This window comes from Zonotrichia albicollis, chromosome 2, assembly GCF_047830755.1.
Source record: "Zonotrichia albicollis isolate bZonAlb1 chromosome 2, bZonAlb1.hap1, whole genome shotgun sequence".
Classification (NCBI taxonomy): Eukaryota; Metazoa; Chordata; class Aves; order Passeriformes; family Passerellidae; genus Zonotrichia; species Zonotrichia albicollis.
In genome coordinates this window covers 70,435,580-70,456,817 of record NC_133820.1, presented here as the reverse complement: position 1 = coordinate 70,456,817, position 21,238 = coordinate 70,435,580, and the positions used below count along the sequence as shown (strand labels likewise).

The 21,238-nt window shown below is 49.6% G+C and overlaps 2 protein-coding genes across 4 annotated transcripts in view; one reads left to right on the top strand and one right to left on the bottom strand.

The window, feature by feature from the left end:
• The window catches only part of OLFM4 (olfactomedin 4), a 109,277-nt gene extending 92,447 nt beyond the window's left edge, over window positions 1-16,830 (bottom strand). The window contains exons 1-2 of one of the 3 annotated variants that reach the window (XM_074535496.1): window positions 16,437-16,830; window positions 15,386-15,754 (exon numbers count right to left, since the gene is read on the bottom strand). The gene's annotated coding sequence lies outside the window, so the exon portion shown is untranslated. Of the gene's footprint in view, window positions 1-15,385; window positions 15,755-16,271; window positions 16,382-16,436 lie in introns of those variants that run through there. The other 2 variants (XM_074535497.1, XM_074535495.1) reach the window with 2 other exon arrangements.
• PCDH8 (protocadherin 8) lies at window positions 16,797-21,163 on the top strand. Its single transcript, XM_005487289.4, has 3 exons — window positions 16,797-19,319; window positions 19,463-19,673; window positions 20,135-21,163. Exons 1-3 carry the CDS (start codon window positions 16,908-16,910, stop codon window positions 20,506-20,508), a joined length of 2,997 nt encoding a protein of 998 aa, XP_005487346.2. The 5' UTR covers window positions 16,797-16,907; the 3' UTR covers window positions 20,509-21,163.
• The last annotated feature ends 75 nt before the right edge of the window (window positions 21,164-21,238 follow it).

The window sequence follows — 21,238 nt, the reverse complement described above, 5'->3', positions numbered from 1 at the left end:
GTCATAATCAGGAAGAGACACATGCAAGAGACAGATCCTTCATCATATTCCAGATGTCTCTTGCAGAAAAATAGAGACTGGTTCCATCCTTTAAGAAAAATAGAAATTGTTGTTTGAAAAGGTCACTGGGGTGAGACCTGCTCCTTTCCTGCAGCCAGGAGGGGCATTTGGAGCTGCAGGCTGGCAGGGTTTTAAACTTGGCAGCCCTTTGCCACCCATTCCCAGCTCACAGGGCTGGTTAGCCCTGCATATGGCCATGGAAATCCCTCTGAGAAGCCAAGCCCATGTTTGGGAGCTTCAGCTTGGCAAGGGAAAGACGGCAGCAGACCAGCCACGTGGGATTGGAGCACTTGTACCAGATCTTGCCTCTGGTTTTGGGTACTGCAGTGCCCTGGGCTGGAAATTCTGTAGCATTCAGTGTCACATTTATTACAAAAATGATGTTTCTAAATTAAACATGAGGATGAATAATGAGAGCACACACACTGTTATTTATCTGACTTTTAAAATCATTTTGCATGTTTTATATATCAGACCACTTCAAGAACAGAATGAACCATAATTTTTCGTGCAACAAACTCAATCTGCATCACCAAAGTTTCCAATTCCTTCTGCGGCATAACCTGGTATCCAGGAAAGAATGGGGTTAATTTGGTTCTACCTGGATGTCCCTGCTAAGAAGTAAGCAGCAAAAAGACACAGTTTTGCCATTGAAATGTTAACTTTTCATTGCTGCATTGATCCAGTTTGTGAATGAAGCTGATCAAATCACTTTAGATCAAAACTATGGCTTGAGGCTACCTACAGTCACTTACGGATAGTCTGCTTTTGGGGCATCTTCCTTTTCTGCTGCTTCTCAGGGAAGCTAATTCCCTGGTCACAGTTTTGTGCCAAGCTATAGCATCCCCAGCAAGTTCTTTATCAGGGGAATTACAGACTGGACACCCAGAGCAAGCAGAGAGGCAAAGCTGAGCTGAATTAGCAAAAGAGTTATTTAAGGAAACATGTCTAGCATCTGTTTTATCGAGCATATGTACTCTGCTCATTGCTGTGCACCATTAAGACTTCATGCAGAGATCATAAGGCACACATGAGCACTGCAGAAGCTCTGAGATTGCTATTTTTTTTTCCTTCTTTACTTTGCCTCATCAAGATTTCATTCAGGATCACTCTAGCCTAAAATTACCCCAGTAGTAAAACTAAAATCCCCCTGATAATGATCTGAAGGACAAGGAGGCATCACATACAGAGGGAATTTTCAGAATGACTAATACACATTGAGGATGTGACCTTATTTCAGCTACAGGAGTCTAACTGAGGACAGATGCACTATGTTATACATGAAAACACATGTTTAACCACTGTTAGTAATGACAGGATCTAACAAGACAGCATACTCTGTCCTCTGCCTGTGCTGATCCCAGCAGGAGAATGTCCCAAGTCAGCCTGCCTTCCCACAGACTGCAGGAGGACATCACCTGGGAGAACAATCACCTGTTCCACCATCCCATGATCCCATGTTCTCTGGATAGCCATTTTCAGGAGCACCTTCACCAAACACAGAGCCTCCTCCCCACCCTACCCCTCGTGATGGATGGCACAGACGAAAACCTGTGGAGCAGTCCTCTGCCACATGCTCCTGGTCCCTGGCTCTGCACACTGGGAGAACCTGGCAAGGAGCCGTTCTCTAGACTATTCCCAGGCTAAAGCATCCCAGCTACATTATGTGGAGTCTGAACCAGAAGGGAAGAAACAACCCTGCTCAAGTATTGAAATGTCTCGCTGCCTTATTTCTGGTGCTGACCCCCCAAAAGGCACACAGGCCAGGAGGTTAATCTAAAATAACAAGAATGTTAGAAGCTGGCAGCTGGATCTCCTCGGGGTTCACAGGGGGCAGATCAGCCACTCGTTGCTTTCATTATCTGGATTACAATAAAAAGAGAGAAAAGAGGCTAAGAGGCAGTCACTTCCCTGCAGACTTCTTGCCCAGATGTTAAACCAGCTGGCTACGAATCCCACACAGAGGCTTTGCTGCCAAAGCCAGGGTTGACAGGAGAAGATGGAAATATGGCCTCTACCTTTTCCTCTTCTGAAATAACAGATCAAATTATCTGTGTCACAGCCTGAATGTGCCACAGCAGGTGCCACCTGGGATACTGCTCTGCAGAGTCACACATCCCCATTGGTACCATGTCCCTCAGGGTTTGGAGAAGGTCCTTGCCACATGCACCATCGCTTGCCAGTGGGCCTGGAAGGGCAGTTCCAGGAGGATCACGAACTGTGGAACCATGGGCCCACACTTTGCGTTGCTTTTGCCTGAACCTCTGCAGCTCCATCCCTATATGACCTCACAACATCTTACCCCTGCTTCAAGCTGTCACAGTGACCCTCCTCCTAAGATTTTTCATCCATTTTCTGTTAAATCTTCTCCTTCCCATTTGTCCAGCACACATTTCATGTTTGTTTTTAAAGTACACTGGTTGTGAGAAATGCACTTAGTCCACCAGGCAGGGCAGGAGAGAGAGCTCAAACAAACACCTGCAGTGGAGAGAGAATAGTTCTGCCTTCTGGTAATTCATCATATTCTTGGCCATATGCAGGGAATTCAGCAGATCCTCCTTAGGAAAACTCCCTTGTGTCTCTGAACTGAAGGGCTGGTGCTCTGCACCCTGTTCAACCACAAAATGCTGGCTTTCATAACAGGTAAATAAAAACATTATTGCCAAATGCTTCTCCCTTCTTGTTTCCAAAAAAAAAAAAAAAAAAAAAACCAAGAAAACCCAGCAGTCTGTTGATAAAAGAATTTGATTTACATAACTATCAACAATCAACCTGATAACACAGAGCAGTCAACACCGATAAGCAGAAAATGGGACATTTACCAGTTTCAGCATGCTTAAAATCCTGTGTTGTCTCTTTAAAAACAATGAAAAACCATTCTGGATAAAATCTTTCAGAATGTTTTATTTCCTCAAGAGAACAGATCTCTGTTCTTGAAAAAAAAAGCCTCTCTAATATTAAAATATACTTAACCTGATAGAACAGAACGTCTCCTTTGAAGTTGCTTCAATCTTTTTAAATATCTAAAGGACCTAACCCACACAGGGCTTGCACGTTTTCAGCTTGAAAAAAAAATCAAAGCTTTCTCCCCTTTTTTCCCCCATGTACACCCGCTTGCCAATTATGGGAATTAGAAAAAAAAAATCAGTGTATGAAAGAGGTAGAGCTTTTTACACTTTTGTAATTATGCACAGGATTTAATCATTTGGGGAGAGGGACTGCTTGGAGGGAGAGTAGAGTTTTATTCCAAGGCACTTTCATCCAGGACCAAGTGTCAGCCACCAGGTGATTTTTCACAGAGATCACCATGCTGCTCTGCTTAACAGCTCATCTCCGATTTGCTCGAACGATCAACAGCTCCTCATCTTCTTTATTAGTCTCTCTGTTTATCTGCCCAGCAATGAGCTCCAGCTCCCGCAGCCAGAGAACAAGCCAAGAATAGCCAGATCCAGAGCTGTGAAAGATATTCTTCCAGCATCATCTGGCTCCTTGGCAGAGTCTGCAGGCAGCTGTACTCGCAGCCCTGTCCCTGCCGCTGGCTATGTCATGTGGCCCTGCCATAGTGGTGCTGGCTGAGCATCTCTGTCCTCCTGGACACAATTTTCCTTTGATTCACCTTGAATTCGAGAAACTCATTATGTGACCCTTGTCTCAGATTTGATAAATAAGGGCTTGCTTTTTCCTTTTTTTCTTTCTTTTTTTTTTTTTTTTTTTTGTTATTTAATGGCTGCCCATAAAAAATAACCCAACACCTCTTGTTTCTGCTGTCATACTGTATAAATCTACTTGCTGCCTTTCAGGACCATTCCCTTTGCCGTACAGGGCGTACTTCAGTGGCACTTTTTCACAGCACATGAGCAGGATCTTTTCCAGCTGATTTGTAGCACAGGGGCTGGACTTCTTCACTGAGGGATAAACAAAAAGCCTGAAAAAAGAGGCATGGAGCAGAGGACAGGAGGGCTACCTCACAGCTGCTCTGGAGATTAGAGCTACGTTAGTTAATCCATGATTTTCAAAATATATTTACCTCTTTTTTTATTTTTATCAGGCAAGCACACCAAAAAATTAAAGGAAACAAGATATTATTCCTGATTTAGAGGATGCAATCCCACACAGTTATTGCCTTGTGCTTTTCACTTCCTTCTTTCCTTTTTCCTCCTGTTCTTCCTTTCATAAGAAAAACCAGTAAAAGCTCTGTGTATATTAGCTACAAGCCCTATCTATAAAAATACTGTCATAAAATATTACTCATATCACACTGTTGCACAGTCAAATTTCATAGGAAACAAAGCACTACATGCAACATAAATTACATCAGCATTACAACTTGGGCATAAATTATCTGAACTAAACAAAATCTGACCTTGCTTCTACTAGTTTGGTCAGTGTCTCCATTTTAGATGCTGCAGGTCATCCTTAAACATAAGTTTGTCCTTTCAGTTGATTTTTACATTTAAATTGATTTAATAAATCATGACATAACAAGCATTAAAATATAAGCATTTTATACCTAAGGAACTAGCAGTCTGTCATCTTCAGCAGTAGATGTGACACAGCTGAACATTTGAATCAAAAAAAGAGAGTATTTCCATGGTCTGCAACTGATGCAATTGCATACAGGCATTTATTTGTCTGCTTAAAGTTTCAAGCCCGATAGTTTTTTCCTTTCTTATTGTATTTGTCTAAATCCAATTGTGAGTTCTTCAGGGCAGCAATCTGTCTCCTCATATGTTCGTAAAGCTCCATGTACACCTATGGCACTCTGTAATAAGTAATTTCTCATCTGTTTATGATTAGGGAGGGATTTCAGGTGAAATATTGCAAATTGAAATAGACAGGCAATGAGGACAGCTCACATCCTTGGGTCGGACATGGTCTTCAGCACAGGATGGCAGCCAACATGCTATGCACAGTTTGAGCTTGCCCATGTGCAGCTCTAAATGCCTTTTGAGAGCCACCCTACAACCATCCCCCATGCCCTGACACCATGCCCTTAAACAACACATTCTGCAGCATGGGAGCACTCTCTGTGAAATGCTTTGTGCTGCCATACACATCTGTTCATAAGGATTTATAAGGGTGTCTACTGGTTTTTTCAGGGTTACTTTGTGAGAGCAACCAGACATGCTGCGGAGTGATGGGAAAGACAGCGAGTGCACTGTCTCAACAGGAGGTGGAAAGAAAGTGGGACAAGCCACAGAAGGGGGAGCAGAGGGAGAAGGTGAGAATTTATTATATTAGTAGGATCACCAGGCGACTTGCTCAAGGGATGAACACATCCAGACCAGTGTGTTCCCACTTAATGGCAGTTGGTTTGTGCAGGTGATATATCTAATGTGAGTCCAGCTGCCTGATGCATGCACAGATGAAGCTCCAGCATGCTTAGGATTACCATATTTATGATAGCAAGAAGACGTGATAGCCTTCTGGGAGCAAGCATCAGATCAGGCCTCTGCTTGCACCCCAGGACAGGATGATGTCTATCTAAAATCCCTCATCTTCCAGAAACTCAGCCCTACCCATGTGCTTGCTGCCCCCAAAGACGGGCTTTTCCTCAGCCCTTCCCAGTCCAGATTCCTCAGCTTCTCACAAAGTGCCTATATCCAACATTTGTGGTCCCAGACCCCTTAAACCATCTCAGAGCTCAAATCCCCCAGCTACTTTCAGACCTAGCCTCTCCCATTCCAGCTGCTTTGCCCAAAGCCAGCATTCTCTACCATATTTCTCCCACCACTTTTCCCACCAAGACCTCAGCTCCCCAGACTTCCCCAAACCCCATAACATTCCCCAACCCTGCATCACAGATTTGCCATCTCACAGCTCCCTCTCATCCCTCCAGGGCATACCCATATTTTCCCCCTTTCAAGTAATCCCACCAAGTCCCTTTACCATCCAATCCCCCCATCTGGTCTTCCCCCTCCCATCTCTGCTCCCAGCCCAAATTTTCCCATCTCCCTCTCTATGCAGAGAGCCCTACCTGTCTGCATCCCTGCCATTTGTGCCTGCCATGCTGCTGACAGACCCGACATCCCAATGGGAACAGACCTCCAGCTTCCAGCTTACCCCACCAGATGAAGCCCCACAGCTCCCTTTCCCTGCCCACTTCTTCGCCAAGAGTCAGTCTAGAGGAAATTCCCATCCATAAAGACTTCGCTGGGATTTTAGGTGTTTGGAAGGGTTTTAGAAAAATAAAATCAGTATAATTTTATTTATAACAAATCAAAATTATTTATTTCATTTCAGGATTTCAAAAGGACCTAATGACAGGCTGAACCCACTGCCCTCTGTGGAGTGCTGTTTTAATGGCAACACAAAGAGATGTCTTGCTCAAGAACACACACAGAGCCCAAGACCTGAACTTTCACAGTCTCAAGGCACACCTTGACCAAACTCTGTGCCTGTGCATCATTTTTGGCCCCCCAAAATGAGTTCTGCACAGCTCTGCTTTAAGGCTCACCTGGGTCTTCAGCCTTTGATCACCTTAGAAGCCTCTTTTCTTCCTCAAAAAGCTGCAGCCTCCAAATAAAGCTTTGCTGCTATTTATTCTCTAAAGCCACATTCCCAAAGCAGAAAGCAAGAAAGTCCCATGCAGAGGTTTCTTCCTCAAGGCAGGAAGAGCAAAGAAGGTTTACAGCTGCAGGGTAAAGGAGACCAAGAAGGTCACTGTATACCTGGAGGACAGTAACAAAAGAAGTCACCACCTGGGCAGCCAAAGTTTGTAGCTTAATAAGCAATCACTGATCTAAACCTCCACCATGCCAGCTTGTGTCATTACAAGGCAAACAGGACAGGGTTTTCCCTCCACAGACCTATATATTTCCATGGCTATGACACCCAAGAGAGCTGCACTGGAAGTACATTGGTAAGACTGCAAGTCAGGCACTTAAACTAGGAAATATGAGGCCTAAGGTGGTCTTTGCAGCATCAGTCACACTGTGATGCAACCCTTATGTGGCCAGAGAAGTGTCATTTCTCCACCATTCTCCTACTCTGCTCCGCAGACCCAAGAGCTTCAGTGGCATACTCTGGGTCCTTGCTCCTTGGTCATAATTTCCTCACATCACTCAAGCCCTGCTCAGGATGGAAGCAATAATTTACTCATAGACTTTTCTTTGGCCTTCCCTGCTCTTAAATTAGAGTGATTCACAGATGTTAATTATCTTATTTTCATAATGAACCTGTGGAAGGAAGGTGTATCATTAACTCCGCATTACAACTGGTGAGCTGAGACACAGAGCTGCAAGTTAGTAGATTAATATCTGCTAATTTTGCACATCTAAGCTGAAACACTCAAGGCTAGCTTTCCTTTAGCTCTGTGGGACCTGACATTGCAAAATCCATGATGCTTTATTCACATCTCCTTGGATTTTAAGGTACAGATCCTGGAAAAGAGTCACTTCACCACCAGGTCTTCTGCAGTTGTCCCCAGTGTTGCAAACCCTAGGTCCGTCATATAGACCATGTCCTCTCTGAGGAAGCACAGAGCCAAGACCAGCATTGGGCTATCATGGCCAACCATTCTAGAAATCAAGAGCATTAGGGATGTTTTGCTAGAGGGTTTTTATGGCTCTTTCCTGATACCAGACAAATAGTTGGCTCTGTCTCTCAAGTAGCCAGAATACTGATTCAAGTTTGTGGCAGACCAGGAAAAAAGAGGAGAAGGTTACCTGCTTAATCTCTACTCTACTCAACTCCTACAGGCTGCACCATTTAAAATGTGTAGTTCAGTTTGGTTGAATGCTTACCGAAATGGCACAAGTCACCTGCCTGCATCTTCTTGCAAAATGTCAAATCCTCAAATGAAACCATGAGAACTCTATGATATAGGGGGGAAAAAAAAGGGAGACCCTGGATATTTGTCCCACAGGCAAAACAACCATATAAAGCCTAGGATCAATTTACCCTAGTTTCAGTTCTGGAGATAACTAATGTGCTTCACCTGAAACTCTCTTAGAAAGAACTAACAGCCTGAAGTCAACACGCAGGATTGAAAATTTCAGCTTGTAACAGTAAATAATGCTGAAGAACAAGCTCCTGTAGACAGACATCTATCCACTCCAAGTGTTGTTATCACAGGACAGAGTGAGCCCTGAGTGCCTTTCCCCAACAGCTCCTGCTGTCTCTGCCTCCACTACCTTTGCCTGACTGCTGCCCCTTCCCAGCCCGGCTCTCCCAAGGCAAGGCTTACATTGCCACCCACACGACCCAACCTGACACCAATTTCTCACCCTGTCTCTTTTATCTGGGGTAAGATAGCCCAGCAAACCAAATTCTGGGGAGTCACTAATCCAGAACCTTCAGTCCAAGCTACAGTTCTCCTATATATACTTGCAGTTCTGTATATTCTGTACTTCTTACTGTCCTTATCTCCTGTGCGTCTGCCACAGGTTTTTTGCCTGGTTAATGGCTTTATCCCCAAGCTGAGCACACAATCTCCAGTCATTAGTGAGCTGCATTTGGATGTGGCATATCATCCTCTTTGCAATGCCAGGGGTGTCTTGCACAAGCCTCCCTCACTCTTTTGATGGACTGTAGACAGCTTGCTCATTAGTTTAGTATCTAATTGCATATCAGTCACACTCTCAAGCTCCTCATTACTTCACTTACACAGCTACAGTAATTAGATTTCACATTTCTTTACACTCTCATGGCATTGTTTTAGCCTACTGAGGAGGCACTCATATATAATACACATATATTATAAATTATCTCCTGTAATTATCATATTCATTAAAATATATAACACATGCATATACATACATAATGTTGCTGAGGCAAACTCAAACCTCTTCAGTTCTAAATGTTCAGGATGCTCCAAGAGCATCTCCAACTGCTTGTTTGTTAGTTTTATCTTCGGCAAGGCTTCACCCATCTGTGACCCTTCACTTACAAATCGTGCCTGATTGCATCATTTCCTACTTTTCCCTCACCACCATGTACCTCTCTGGAAAAACAAAGCCTTCAAATCTGCTCACTGCAGAGATGCAAATTCTTTTAGGCAGAAAAACGAATTTGATGTTTAGTACAGCAGCAAACAGAAAAGTCGCTTAAGCCGCCAGCCCTTATCTTTTGGGATAACATAGATTTTATGCCTCTTTTTTGGTCTAATTTGATGCATTTCTTTAGCACCTACTCTCTAAGCCTCCAGCTTTTATGTGAAATCATTCCATACATTTATTGTGGCACTTAAGAAGCGATAACAATTTATTTAACTTTTCAGAACAGAATTCTGCAGACTTTGGGGGCAGATTATTTTTTTCCTGGGGATCATGAGGTGGAATATGTGATGTTGTCTGCATTTCCAGATGCAAAAACCACAGACACAGGGTAGCAATGTGCGCCTCTTTTTAAAGTGAGTTAAATAAGTGAAGGCACCAAATGGCTAAACTCAAAAAGGCAAACAGGTAATTCCCCACAAACTGTAAAAGGACTATATCACCACAGAATATGTCTGCAGAAGTAAACTAAGCAGAGCCAGAATATGGAGCATTTCATTCAGTGCTGTAGATGTAGCCATAGAGATTGCAGTGGTTTCCAAATTGCCTCCTTGTCCTGCTGTGGTGCACATTCACAGGTGCAGGAGGGACGGGTGACATTTGGGGACTGACTGGCTAACTCATAAAGATGGGCAAACGTGCCCTTCAGGGCTGTGGTACACACGCAGCCTTCAGCCATGGAAACAGCTCTAGTCCTCTCCACTCTGGCACCAGCTCCAGTCCCAGGTCACATCACCCCAGGCCAACATTCTGCCTCCTCAGCCAGGCCCCTTCAGTGAAGGATATGTGGAGAACGAGCAAATGCCATACATGAAAGATGATCAGTGAGTACAGGAATGTTTCATAGGTCTGGAGGTGCTGCAGAGGTCAAAGAATGGCAGATATGGTAAAAAAAAGTGACCCAGTGGCCTCGAATTGCAGTCTGATCTAATCCTGAACAATACCCCAAACTCTTGAAATGCAGCAGAATGCAGTAGCAGAAAACCTCAAAGCAAAAATCCTGGATTAAACGCTCAAGAGCACCCAAATGATTTAAGAATCAGATTTGCCAAGCTTCAGAAAAGTTTACTTCTCTTCAGCTCAGTAGGAATATCTAGAGTCTTTCCATCTCTCTTGTAATGGGATGTGCTTGCTCTCCATCCTCCTCTGTACAGCTTTGTGCTGTTTTTCTGCCCTGCTCTGCCTGGAGCTGGCTGCATGTCAGGCAGCAACACCCTGGCAGACATCGAAGATAAAATCCATCACCCAACACATTGGGAGGGGCAGAGAGGGGCATTTAACACTGAGCCCTCCTGCACTTTGGAAAGGGAGATGATCCCAAAACCAGGACGAAGGAGAGCAGCCTGATGGAACTCACCACCACTCCCCCCACATCCTTCAGCTGTGGGGTGCTTCTCACTGTGCCAAAATAAAACCCGGTGCTGGGCAGACTCCCAGCGCTGGAAGCAGCCGGCTGAGGGAGGATGCTCGCAGAGTGTGCTCCTGCCCTGGCAGGCGGCCAAGAGCGGCAGCCGCCTGCGTCTGAGCTCTTGCCCTGCTCTCACAGCCTCTTCAGCAGAAGTGACACCAGGCACACTCTTGCTCGCAGCCTGCTGCCGCTCAGGAGCTTGGGAGAAGAAGAGACTTAGTCCTTCACAGCTGGGGGCTCTGACTTTGCAAGCTGAGGCACGATTAAGATGGAGGATGAGGGGGGAAGCAGGGGGGAGAAGGAGAGGCGAGATGGAGGAAGGGACTCGTGGCACATGTCTGAGTCCCTGATTCCCTGTCGCGTTCTCTCCCCCCGTGCTGCCTCTCACTGTAATCCTCTGGGAAACAACCGGGAGCAGAGCAGGGCTAGAACCTGCAGGCCCCCTCAGCCTTGGAATCAGAGGCTGTGGCACTGTGCCCAAGCCTATTAACCCCGCTGCGATATCGGGCTAATGAGCTCCAGCATGGCATCACGCTAATGCAACTTCTCCCTTTCCAGGACCTTAACGAGGATTGCTTCCCAATGTCCCCTCCTATGCCACAGATGTACCAGCGGAGGGGGTGAGAAATCACATGTGCAGGGTGATACTGAAAACATTTAGACAGCAGAGAAATGGGAAGGCTATTTTTATGGGCATAGTAAAAATATATTGGCATGTACGTAACTATCCTTGTGCTTGGATAAGGATATGACCTTACTGGGAAGGGCCTCCGAAACTGTGAGAAGGTGGCAGAGCCCAAAGAGTGACCGGACCACACTTGTTGAGTGTGGCACTGGGTGGGTGACACTGGCTGGGCAGGGGCAGCGGTAGGACATGCAGAAAGGGACTTTGCACACCAAATAGCCAGGGAGCTGTTTCTCATAGAAATCAGTGGAGCCCATCACAACCCGCACACAGGAGTATTCGCAGAGAACTGTACATCTTTCTGGGAGCTGAGGTGTATTCCTTCCACCCATTCATCATTTGTAAGAGTCTAAAATTCCAAACAGTCCTTCAAGGAGGAGAGTGTGAACGAGACCCAGGAGGAAACAAGGAGCTGCTGGAGGAAAGCCAAATATATCAGTGAGGACACCTTCAAAGTGCTGTGAAAGACATCCCAGCCAGGCATGTAGCAGCAGCCATGGAGCAGGAGCACCAATCCACAACAGCCAGGGAGAGAAGCTGTGCAAGTCCCCTCTTTAACATCCCAGTGATCTGATCAGACCTCAAGCTATGGAGAAGGTAAGCACTTCTTCTAAAAGTCCTGACTGGGGGCAGACATGAATAGCTATTCTGCTACCTGCACTCCCTAAATCCAAAGGCATTAAGGCAAAATAGCCATAAGGGATGTGCATAACAAAGGTAGTTACTTCGAAGGGCATCTCTGATCTAATAACAGTCCTCCTAGTGGACAAAAAACAGGACTTGGGCTGTCACTTGTCCAATGCACCCACGGTCTGTAGACATGAGGGGTTGAAACTGAGATCCTCCAGCCCTCAGTCAAGCTAAAATATGTCCAGCTTCCACAGAATTCAATGATAATTGAATACCTAAATATCCCAGACCTTGGTGGGCCTGAGCCTTCCTCCAGATGAGAGAGTTCAGAACTGAACATGAGAACCTGCCTCCTGGTTTAACAGCTTGAAAGCCTCATTTATCTCTACTGGGGCAGAAAACGTAGAGGATAAAGAGAGCTGGAAAAGGGGTGGGTGGTGAGAGGGTGGGTGGAAGAGTGGAAAATGAAAGGGACACCAAGGAGTAAGGTTATGTGGGAACATAAGCTGGGTTAGGAGGCAAAGCCTCATATTCAGATATCTTGCTAGCCAGATAGACCAGAGAATACCCCCAAAAAACCTGCAGTAGCCTCTGGCTGAGGACAACATGGGGAGACCTTTAGGAATGCAGTGTGCCAAGGATACCTCCAGGCAGCTCGCACGAGACCCACGCTGTGTGGGGAATGCAGAAAACTGGTCTTTTGTTTCATGCCCTTTGTTTTAACCTCTTGTATCAAAGACCCCAGCTGCTACTCCGGGAGAGGCTAGAAATTAATCCAATTAAAAACTAAATTCCCTGTGGAATCAAAACTGCTTGCCGGGTAGGGGGTATGGGCATGCAATTTCTTTCTTCTGCAAAACAAACTCCTTCTTCTAACCCACATTTCACAGAGGGGAGATGCAGGCAGGGCAGCATTTGAAGCAAATAAGCAAATGATCAGAATGATTTATAGCCCTGGTACCAACCCACAGCTCACGGGAAGGTTTGCAGTGTGTCTTCTGTAGCCGGCATGGCTGGAGACAGAAGCACAATGCCGCATGCTACCCTCCAACACAAACAGCCAGAGAGCAACAAAACCCTTCACGGCTTCGTTCCACTCCTTTGTTTTCCAGGGGTTTTGGTCAGCCCGGGCTTGTGGAGCTTGACAGGTTAACCCACACTTCCCTAGTTTCAGCAGAAATGATTAAACAGGGGGGATTGTTTAGACCCTGAAGCAGAAGGAATTCCTTTGTTTTTGTAGATCACTCCAAGGCAGCAAAGCTGTGGGGATGCCCAAGAAGAAAGAGACAGGCCCTGAGCATGGAGATGAGTTTCCAGGGAAGGAGGGCCACGCCACTACTCTGCAGGCTAAGAGACAAGGGGTGGGGGGACATGTTGCACCTCAGCTTCATGTCTGGAGAGAGGTCAAACAGATCCTCTGGTATGTAGGTGAGCAGGACCAGCTGGAGACCATGCCTAGGTAGCCTGGCTTCTCCTGGGAGTCAGTCATACCACCCTAGGGGCTGTGCCACAAGGAATCCCACCCCACCAGCCCCAGGGCATGCACTCACTATACAGTCTGTGCTGAGAGGGCCAGACAGGGGCACTTTCAGTAGCCAAGGCTTGATACCCTTAAGATCTCCTGGGAACAGGGACACACAAATATTGTGCAACAGGGAAGCACACTGCCCATGCTTGCGTGAAGCTGCACACTCTCCCTCAAGTGTGGTACATGTGGTCCTGAGATACTAGATGGGAACTCAATGGAAGCCTTGCCTTCTCTCACACCTCTAAAACATAAGACCTTCAAGCTTATCTCCATGAACAGAGATCCCTGGGCAGGATCCCAGGCACCTGTTGCTAGGAGGGAAGCCTTACCCTGTTGCACTGGGAACACTTGACACCTTGAGACATATGTGAACCTACTGTGCTGTAAGCGATGGGAAAATGCAGTGAAGTGTCACCGCTCAGCTGGAGGAGTGAAGAACAGGATGAGGTCCTGGGGTTTTGCCACCCCTCGTAAGGCAATAACTGCCTGGGGAGGGGGAAAAGCACCCACAAACTTTATTTCTAAGATCTGAACCGGGGGAAGAAAAAAGTAAATTTAAAGCTGAAAAAGAGAAACCTGGATTGATTTGCGGGTGATCACTTACTTAACTGATATTGGCAACAGACTACTGGTCTAGGAGCGCTCCCCCTCCTTGGGAGCAACACATTACCCAGGATCCCAGGTTCACAGAGGTGTGTGGGGAAGCCTTGCTTTTTCCTTTGCCTGGCACCCATCTCTCGGAGCAGCTTTGATTTCTGTGTCTAAAGAAGTACAGAAAGGAGCTTGGCAGCAGAGATCAGACCTCTGGACACCGCAAAACACCTCCTTCTTTGCACGCTCTGAGTCTCCGCAACAACACTAAGTGCAAGAGAGCTGGTAAATTATTAAAACAACCTTGCAACAGCTCCAGAGAAACCACCAGTGCCTCAGATTCAAAGGAAAGGCTGTGGTGTGAGAATCCCCATTAGTAACAATATGCACAGTTTGCAAGAACATATGTCCCCACATGGAGCAATCAACCAATCTGGGCTGTTTAACCACAATATTTCAAAGAAGTGCTTTTAATGCAGCTGATCCGTATGTTTATTTTGAGCTGTAAAACAGGATTCTTCACTAGCCTTTCAGAACATTTCTGTGGTGGGCTCTACTGGGGAGAAGGCAGAGGGACTGATACATTGGGGTTTTTTAAAATCAAAGTCATGACAGTGGGAAAAGAATAACCCAAGCTGGCAGAAAGTGCATTTGAACTCTAAAACAAAACACACACAAAAAAAAGGCATGAGGAGCAAGACCCCACTGTGTCCCTCTTAAAAATGGGTTTGGATAGAAAGCATGTGAGAGTGGGACTGGTAGATGGGAAAGGAAAGGATTTCCAAGCCTCCCCTTCTGATTCAGATACTTGAGCACACATTGAAAATACAGCCCTTTTCACCCTTTTCTCCTGCAAAGTGCGTGGGAGGTGAACACAGGTCCTGGTTTATCGATTGATTGGCTTTTTTGTAAAGAATAAGAGCTCCTCGTGGAATAGCCATGCCTTTGCGGGGAGGGGGAGGTGGGGGGAAAGGTCTGGTCTCCTTCCCTGCTCGATCTAATCCTAATTAAAAATAAATTACATGCTGCATGGAACTTGAAATGGCAAAGATAATCCTGTTACACACGAGGGGCCGCCCCGCTGCCCACTGCCCGCTCCCGACCGGCGGCCCCGTTCCCAGGCAGCCCGGTCCCGGTCTCCACACCTCGGAGCTCGGCCCGGCCCGGCCCGAAAGCTGCGCGCCCCTCCGGGCGGCCGCCTGCGGAGCTCCCGCTGGCGGGAGAGCAGAGCCCAGCGGAGGCTCGTTCGTATGGAAACCGCGCCTTCGGGGAGCTTTTGTCGGCGGCGGAGCGTGCCCCCCTCCCCGCGCCCCCGCAGCCGGGGCCGAGGCGCGATTTAAATCCCATTTCCATAAGCCGGCGCTGCGGGCAGCCCGCCGCCCCCCGCTCGCGTGCCGCCCCGCGCATCCCGCACAGCCCGGGATGCAGCCCCGGGATGGAGCCCCGGGATGCGACCGCGCTCCGTGCGCCCAGCCGAGCGCTTTTACCCCGGGATGGCAAAGGAAACCGGACCGCGTTCTGTTTGTCACCCTCTTGCTTTAAAATGCGTCTCTTGGGTTCCCGGAGAGGAGAGGAGAGGAGAGGAGAGGAGAGGAGAGGGCATGATGTTTCCCGGAGAAGCGGTTGCCCCCCAGCACCCCCATCTCCCTCCCCATCAGGGCTTCCCCCGCGGGCCAGGGCGGACAGCCGCCCTCCCCACGCTGCTGAGGCGCGGCGGGGCTGCGGCGGGCTCCGCACAGGGCCTCGGTGCCTTGCGGGGCAGATGGTTTCGTTCCCCCCGGTTCGTGCCAGGGTTCAGCCTCATGCTGTTATTTTGTTCTTCTGGAACGAGACTGGTATTGCTTCCCAGAGAGGCCCTATTAGGACAAAAAGAAAATCCTGTGAATAGGCGTAACAGGGCACCAGGAGGGATAGGTCTTAAATGTATTTTAATATGAGCAGGGCATTGTGTGTAATTCAGCGCTCATCATCGTTTAGTCAAAGAGTTATGGCAGTGATTGGGAATGAATAGAGGGACATAATGGATACATGTGGCGTTTGCTCATTATATTCAACTTAGTCCAACTCCTCTGTGGAAACTGTTCAACTTTCTCTCCCTTTAGCCTGTCATAGTGAAATAATACAGACATTGGTTCCTCGAATGGGATAGCCTGCCATGCTATTATATTTCTACAGCTAACGAGGGCTTCATAAGCCTTTGATACTGCCTGATCTTTGAAACCTTTCCAAATCTCCTCAAGCTTATGCTAAATCCTATTTGGAACTTTTTTTTTCTTTTTTTCCTCCTCGCCTGCTAGTGCCCCAGGCTTAAGAAACCCGGGCGGTGACATGCATACTAAAGCATGCGGGGACACCTCCTGAAAGGCGACTTACGGCGCTGATCACAGGCTCTCACGCGAGTGACACACCACTCCGGGCGCAGCTGAATGCCGCCCCCGCCGCTCCCCCGCACCCCGCTAATGCGCGCCCGCCCGCGCCCGCGCAGCACGCCGCGACACGGCACGACATGCCACGACACGGCACGGCACGGCACGGCACCTGTCCCGACTTGCCGGCAGGATTAACAAACCCCACCGCGCACTGCACTCCGCGCTCCCCGCGCCAGCTCCGCTGCCGCGCCTCCAGAGAGAGGGAAGAGACGGGAGCGGGAGGAAAAACTAAATAAATGAACGGAGGAAAAGAAATAGCGACGGTGCGGGGGAAGGGAAAAAAAAAGGGAAAAAGAAAAGAACCCCCCCCAGACCCCGCAGAGTTAAAGAAAACAAAGGCGAGCGCCCCCCGACCCCGCTCCCGACCCGGCCCGGGGCGCGCCGGGGGCCGCCCGCCGCCCGCGCTGCGCCGCCTCCCATTGGCTCCGCCGCCCGCTCATTTGCATAGCGCCGTCTATGAAAGGCGGCGCGGCGGCGCGGGCGGGCGCAGACGGCTGCGGAGTCATCCCGGTGTGTCCTGCCCGAGCCTGTGTTCGTCCCGTCCGCACCGCGCCGTCGGGCTGAGCCCCGCGCCGCTGCCATGAGCCCCCTGCGGCTGCTGGCCGCCGCCTGCCTGCTGGCCCTGTCCCGCTGCAAGACGGTGAGGTATCGCACCGACGAGGAGGGCGCGCCGGGCACGGTGATCGGTACCCTGGCCGATGAGATGCCGGTGAAGGCGCCGGGGGAGATGAGCTTTCGTCTGATGCGGCAGTTCAGCAACAGTTCGCTGGTGCGGGTGAGGGAGGAGGACGGGCAGCTGAGCATCGGTGAAGCGGGGCTGGACCGGGAGCGGCTGTGCGGCCAAGCCCCGCAGTGTGTCCTGGCTTTCGACGTGGTGAGCTGCTGGCGGGAGCGCTACCGCCTGGTGCACGTGGAGCTGGAGGTGCGTGACATCAATGACAATGCACCACGTTTCCCCCATGCCCAGATGGCGCTGGAGGTGTCAGAGAGTGCTGCACCCGGCACTCGGCTCCCGCTGGAGGTGGCTGTGGATGAGGACGTGGGCTCCAACTCCATCCAAAGCTTCCAGGTCTCCCTCAACAGCCACTTCGGTGTGGAGGCACAGACACGGGCGGATGGGGCACGCTGTGCCGACCTAGTGCTGCTCCAGGAGCTGGACCGTGAACGCCAGCCCTCCTACACCCTGGAGCTGGTGGCCAAGGACGGTGGCAGCCCAGCGCGCTCAGGCACAGCCACCGTGCATGTCCGTGTTCTCGATGCCAATGACAACAGTCCCACGTTTGCCCAGAGCTCAGTCACGGTGGAGTTGCCTGAGGATGCGCCGCCCGGCTCCCTGCTGATTGATCTGGATGCTGCTGACCCTGATGAGGGCCCCAATGGTGAGGTGGTCTATGCCTTCAGCAGCCAGGTGCCCCCTGAGGCACGGCGGCTCTTCCGCCTCGACCCGCGCTCAGGCCACCTCACCCTGGAGGCCGCCGTGGACTACGAGCGCACCCGCACCTACGAGCTGGACGTGCGTGCCCAGGACCGCGGGGCCAGCCCCCGTGCTGCCACCTGCACCGTCGTCGTGCGCCTCACTGACGTCAACGACAACGCCCCGCGCATCAGCATCAGCGCCCTCCGTGGCGCTGCCAGCACGGCCGGCGTGGCCTACGTCAGCGAGGCGGCGGCCACGGAGAGCTTCGTGGCCCTCGTCAGCGCCACGGACCGCGACTCGGGCGCCAACGGGCAGGTGCGCTGCAGCCTCCGTGGGCATGACCACTTCGCCCTGCAGCGGGCCTACGAGGACAGCTACATGATCGTCACCACGGCGGCGCTGGACCGCGAACGCATCCCCGAGTACAACCTCACCGTGGTGGCTGAGGACCTGGGCTCGCCGCCCTTCAAGACCGTCCGGCAGTACACGGTGCGGGTGAGCGATGAGAATGACAACGCGCCGCTCTTTGCCAAGCCGCTCTACGAGGTGGCTGTGCCAGAGAACAACCCCCCGGGCGCCTACATCACCACCGTGGTGGCTCGTGACCCTGATCTTGGCCACAATGGTAAGGTCACCTACCGGCTCCTGGAGACACAGGTCATGGGGGCCCCCATCTCCACCTATGTCTCGGTGGACCCCGCCACTGGGGCCATCTATGCCCTCAGGACATTTAACTACGAGATCCTCAAGCAGCTGGACCTGAGGATCCAGGCCACTGATGGTGGCTCCCCACAGCTCTCCAGCAGCACTGTTGTCAAAGTGAGAATGGTGGACCAGAACGACAACCCTCCTGTCATCATCCAGCCAGTGCTCACCAATGGAACTGTGGAAATCGGTGTGTCCAGCAAGACCTCCCGTGACTCCCTGGTGGCCCAAATCAAAGCTCGAGATGCAGATGATGGGGCCAATGCTGAGCTCACCTTTGCCTTCCTGGAAGAGTCCCAGCAAGACCTCTTCACCATCAACCCAAGTACTGGGGACATTGTGCTGAGGGGTGACCTCTCTGAGGAGCTGGGACAGCTATTCAAGGTCATCCTCACTGTGACAGACAATGGCAGACCTCCCCTGGCCACAACTGCCACAGTCAACTTCCTGGTGACCGCCACTGCTCCGTCCAGTATCCAAGACATAGCCAAGCCCAGCTCCTGGGAAGGAAAGGCTTTGCAGTGGGACATCCCTCTGATCGTGATCATTGTCCTGGCAGGCAGCTGCACCCTCCTTCTGGTGGCTATAATCACCATCGCCACCACCTGCAACAGGCGCAAGAAGGGGAACAACATCAAAAACAACACTGCCCTGAAGGACCAAATAGACATCTCCCACCTGGAGAAGGGCCAGCAGGAGGAGGGCAGCCAGAGGGGGAACATGTTTGAGGTCCGAACCTTTCCCAGCAAAACCTCCTTCACCAGCCCCGACCCCTCTCCAGCGGCTGAAGAGATCTCCACCACTGAGAGTGGCAGTGACAGCACTTGCCTCTATGAGGGTCAGAAGAGGCTGAGGGGACAGAGTGGGGAGGTAAGGTCCCACCAGAGGGGAGCGGGGCAAAGGGTTGGGGGGTGTCTCGGAGGATGTGAATTAGCTGCAGAGGTGCAGTTAATGTTGATTTACTTTTCACCACTTCCCTCCCTCATGTCTCCTTTGATTTTCCTCCCTGCCAGCAGGGTTTTGCTGCCACTCCGAGCTACAACAAGGAGCCTGCTCCCCCCGTGGCCATTTGGAAGGGACACTCCTTCAACACCATCTCCGGCCGGGAGGCAGAGAAGTTCAGTGGCAAAGACAGCGGCAAAGGCGACAGTGATTTTAACGACAGCGACTCGGATATCAGCGGAGATGCCCTGAAGAAAGATCTCATCACACACATGCAGAACGGTAAGGGCTCTGCCCCTGCTGCCCCCTGGACCTCAGACAGAAAGATGGATGGATGGGGAGGTGGATGAAGGGACCCATCCGTGGGGCACCGGGGTCAGGCAGGGCAGCTGGAGGGGGAAGCCAGACACTGCATGGCTCAAACTGCCCATCTCCTCGGAGCAGGCTGTTTTTAGGTGTTGGTTCCTCTCTGCACTGAGAGCCCAGCACAAATTAGCATTTGTCAGAAGTGCTGTAGGATTGGATTTTTCCCAAAAATTGGTTCCCTTAAAGCTAGAATTGCGAGGAGTGTCCCTAACAAAATTACCTAACCAAGCCTGGGTTTTTGTTGCGCTGTAAAGCCTCCCCACTCCCACCATCAGTGCAGTGAATCATCCTGTGACTGGTAACTCTAAGGATTGTGAACGGTGTGGATTTATTCCTGCAGTAACGACAGGTTTCTCCTCCCCTATCTCTCTCTCTAGGTCTGTGGGCATGCACAGCTGAATGCAAGATCCTGGGGCACTCCGACCGCTGCTGGAGCCCCTCCTGTGGCCGAGCCAACCCTCATCCCTCTCCATATCCTTCAGCACCCCTCTCCACCTTCTGCAAGAGCACGTCCTTGCCCAGGGATCCCCTTCGCAGGGACAACTTTTATCAAGCCCAGCTGCCCAAAACAGTGGGGCTTCAGAGTGTCTACGAGAAGGTGCTGCACAGGGACTTTGACCGGACGATCACGCTCCTCTCCCCGCCGCGCCCTGCACGGCTCCCCGACCTTCAGGAGATCGGGGTGCCCCTGTTCCCAGCCCCCTCAACTAGATACCTGGGCCCCCAGACTGAGACAACTGAGAAGGCATAGCCCAGAGTGCTCCCCCTCAAGTGCACCCCTCCCTGCGCACACAGCTGGTCACTCCCGAGAACCTTTAAGTTATTGACCAGATCTAGTGTCGTATGTGTAAATATGCAAGATGTGCCTTAAAAATGAAGTCGTTTGGGAAAGATTTCCAACCAGATCAGTACTGTTTGATATTTGCAAACAAAAAAAAATTGTTTGTAGTTAATGTAATTTTTATGAAATGTGCAGTATTTAAATTTCTTTTCATGTTTTCTACATTGGGGTTTTTTCTTTTACTTTTGGTTTACCCATGGCCTGCCATTTTTTGTAGTGTTTTTAACCTGTACATTGTGTAATGTAATGTTTGTACATAATGAAAATTTGTTATATTTTTATATAATAAATACTTAAAAATGGGAATTCTTGCCAAAGGAGCTGTCTGAAAGACACAGTAATAACAATATTAATAATAATATCCTGAATATGTAGAATCTTGTAAGGGAAATTCCTCTTTCATAGTGTAATAATAACCTAAGCAATCTAGTGTACTGAGAAGTTTGCCTTGCCAAATGTGACTTGTATTTCTTGAGTCTGTGGTCAACTTAAGTGTTATTTAATTGCCTTTGGTTCCTGTAATCTGTATCACTGATAAACACTAATAAAGGTTTTGTGATGTTCAGAGGCTTCTGTTCATGGATTTCATGCTTCAGAGCATAGAGGTCTTCACAGGTCAACAAAAGTATTTTGTGCTGGG

What these genes read in the sequence shown, in the direction of transcription:
- PCDH8 (XM_005487289.4), top strand. Translation starts at nt 16,908, where the DNA reads ATGAGCCCCCTGCGGCTGCTGGCCGCCGCCTGCCTGCTGGCCCTGTCC. An exon ending in TGAGGGGACAGAGTGGGGAG is followed by an intron (nt 19,320 to 19,462) that starts GTAAGGTCCCAC and finishes CCTCCCTGCCAG; the next exon opens with CAGGGTTTTGCTGCCACTCC. An exon ending in CATCACACACATGCAGAACG is followed by an intron (nt 19,674 to 20,134) that starts GTAAGGGCTCTG and finishes CTCTCTCTCTAG; the next exon opens with GTCTGTGGGCATGCACAGCT.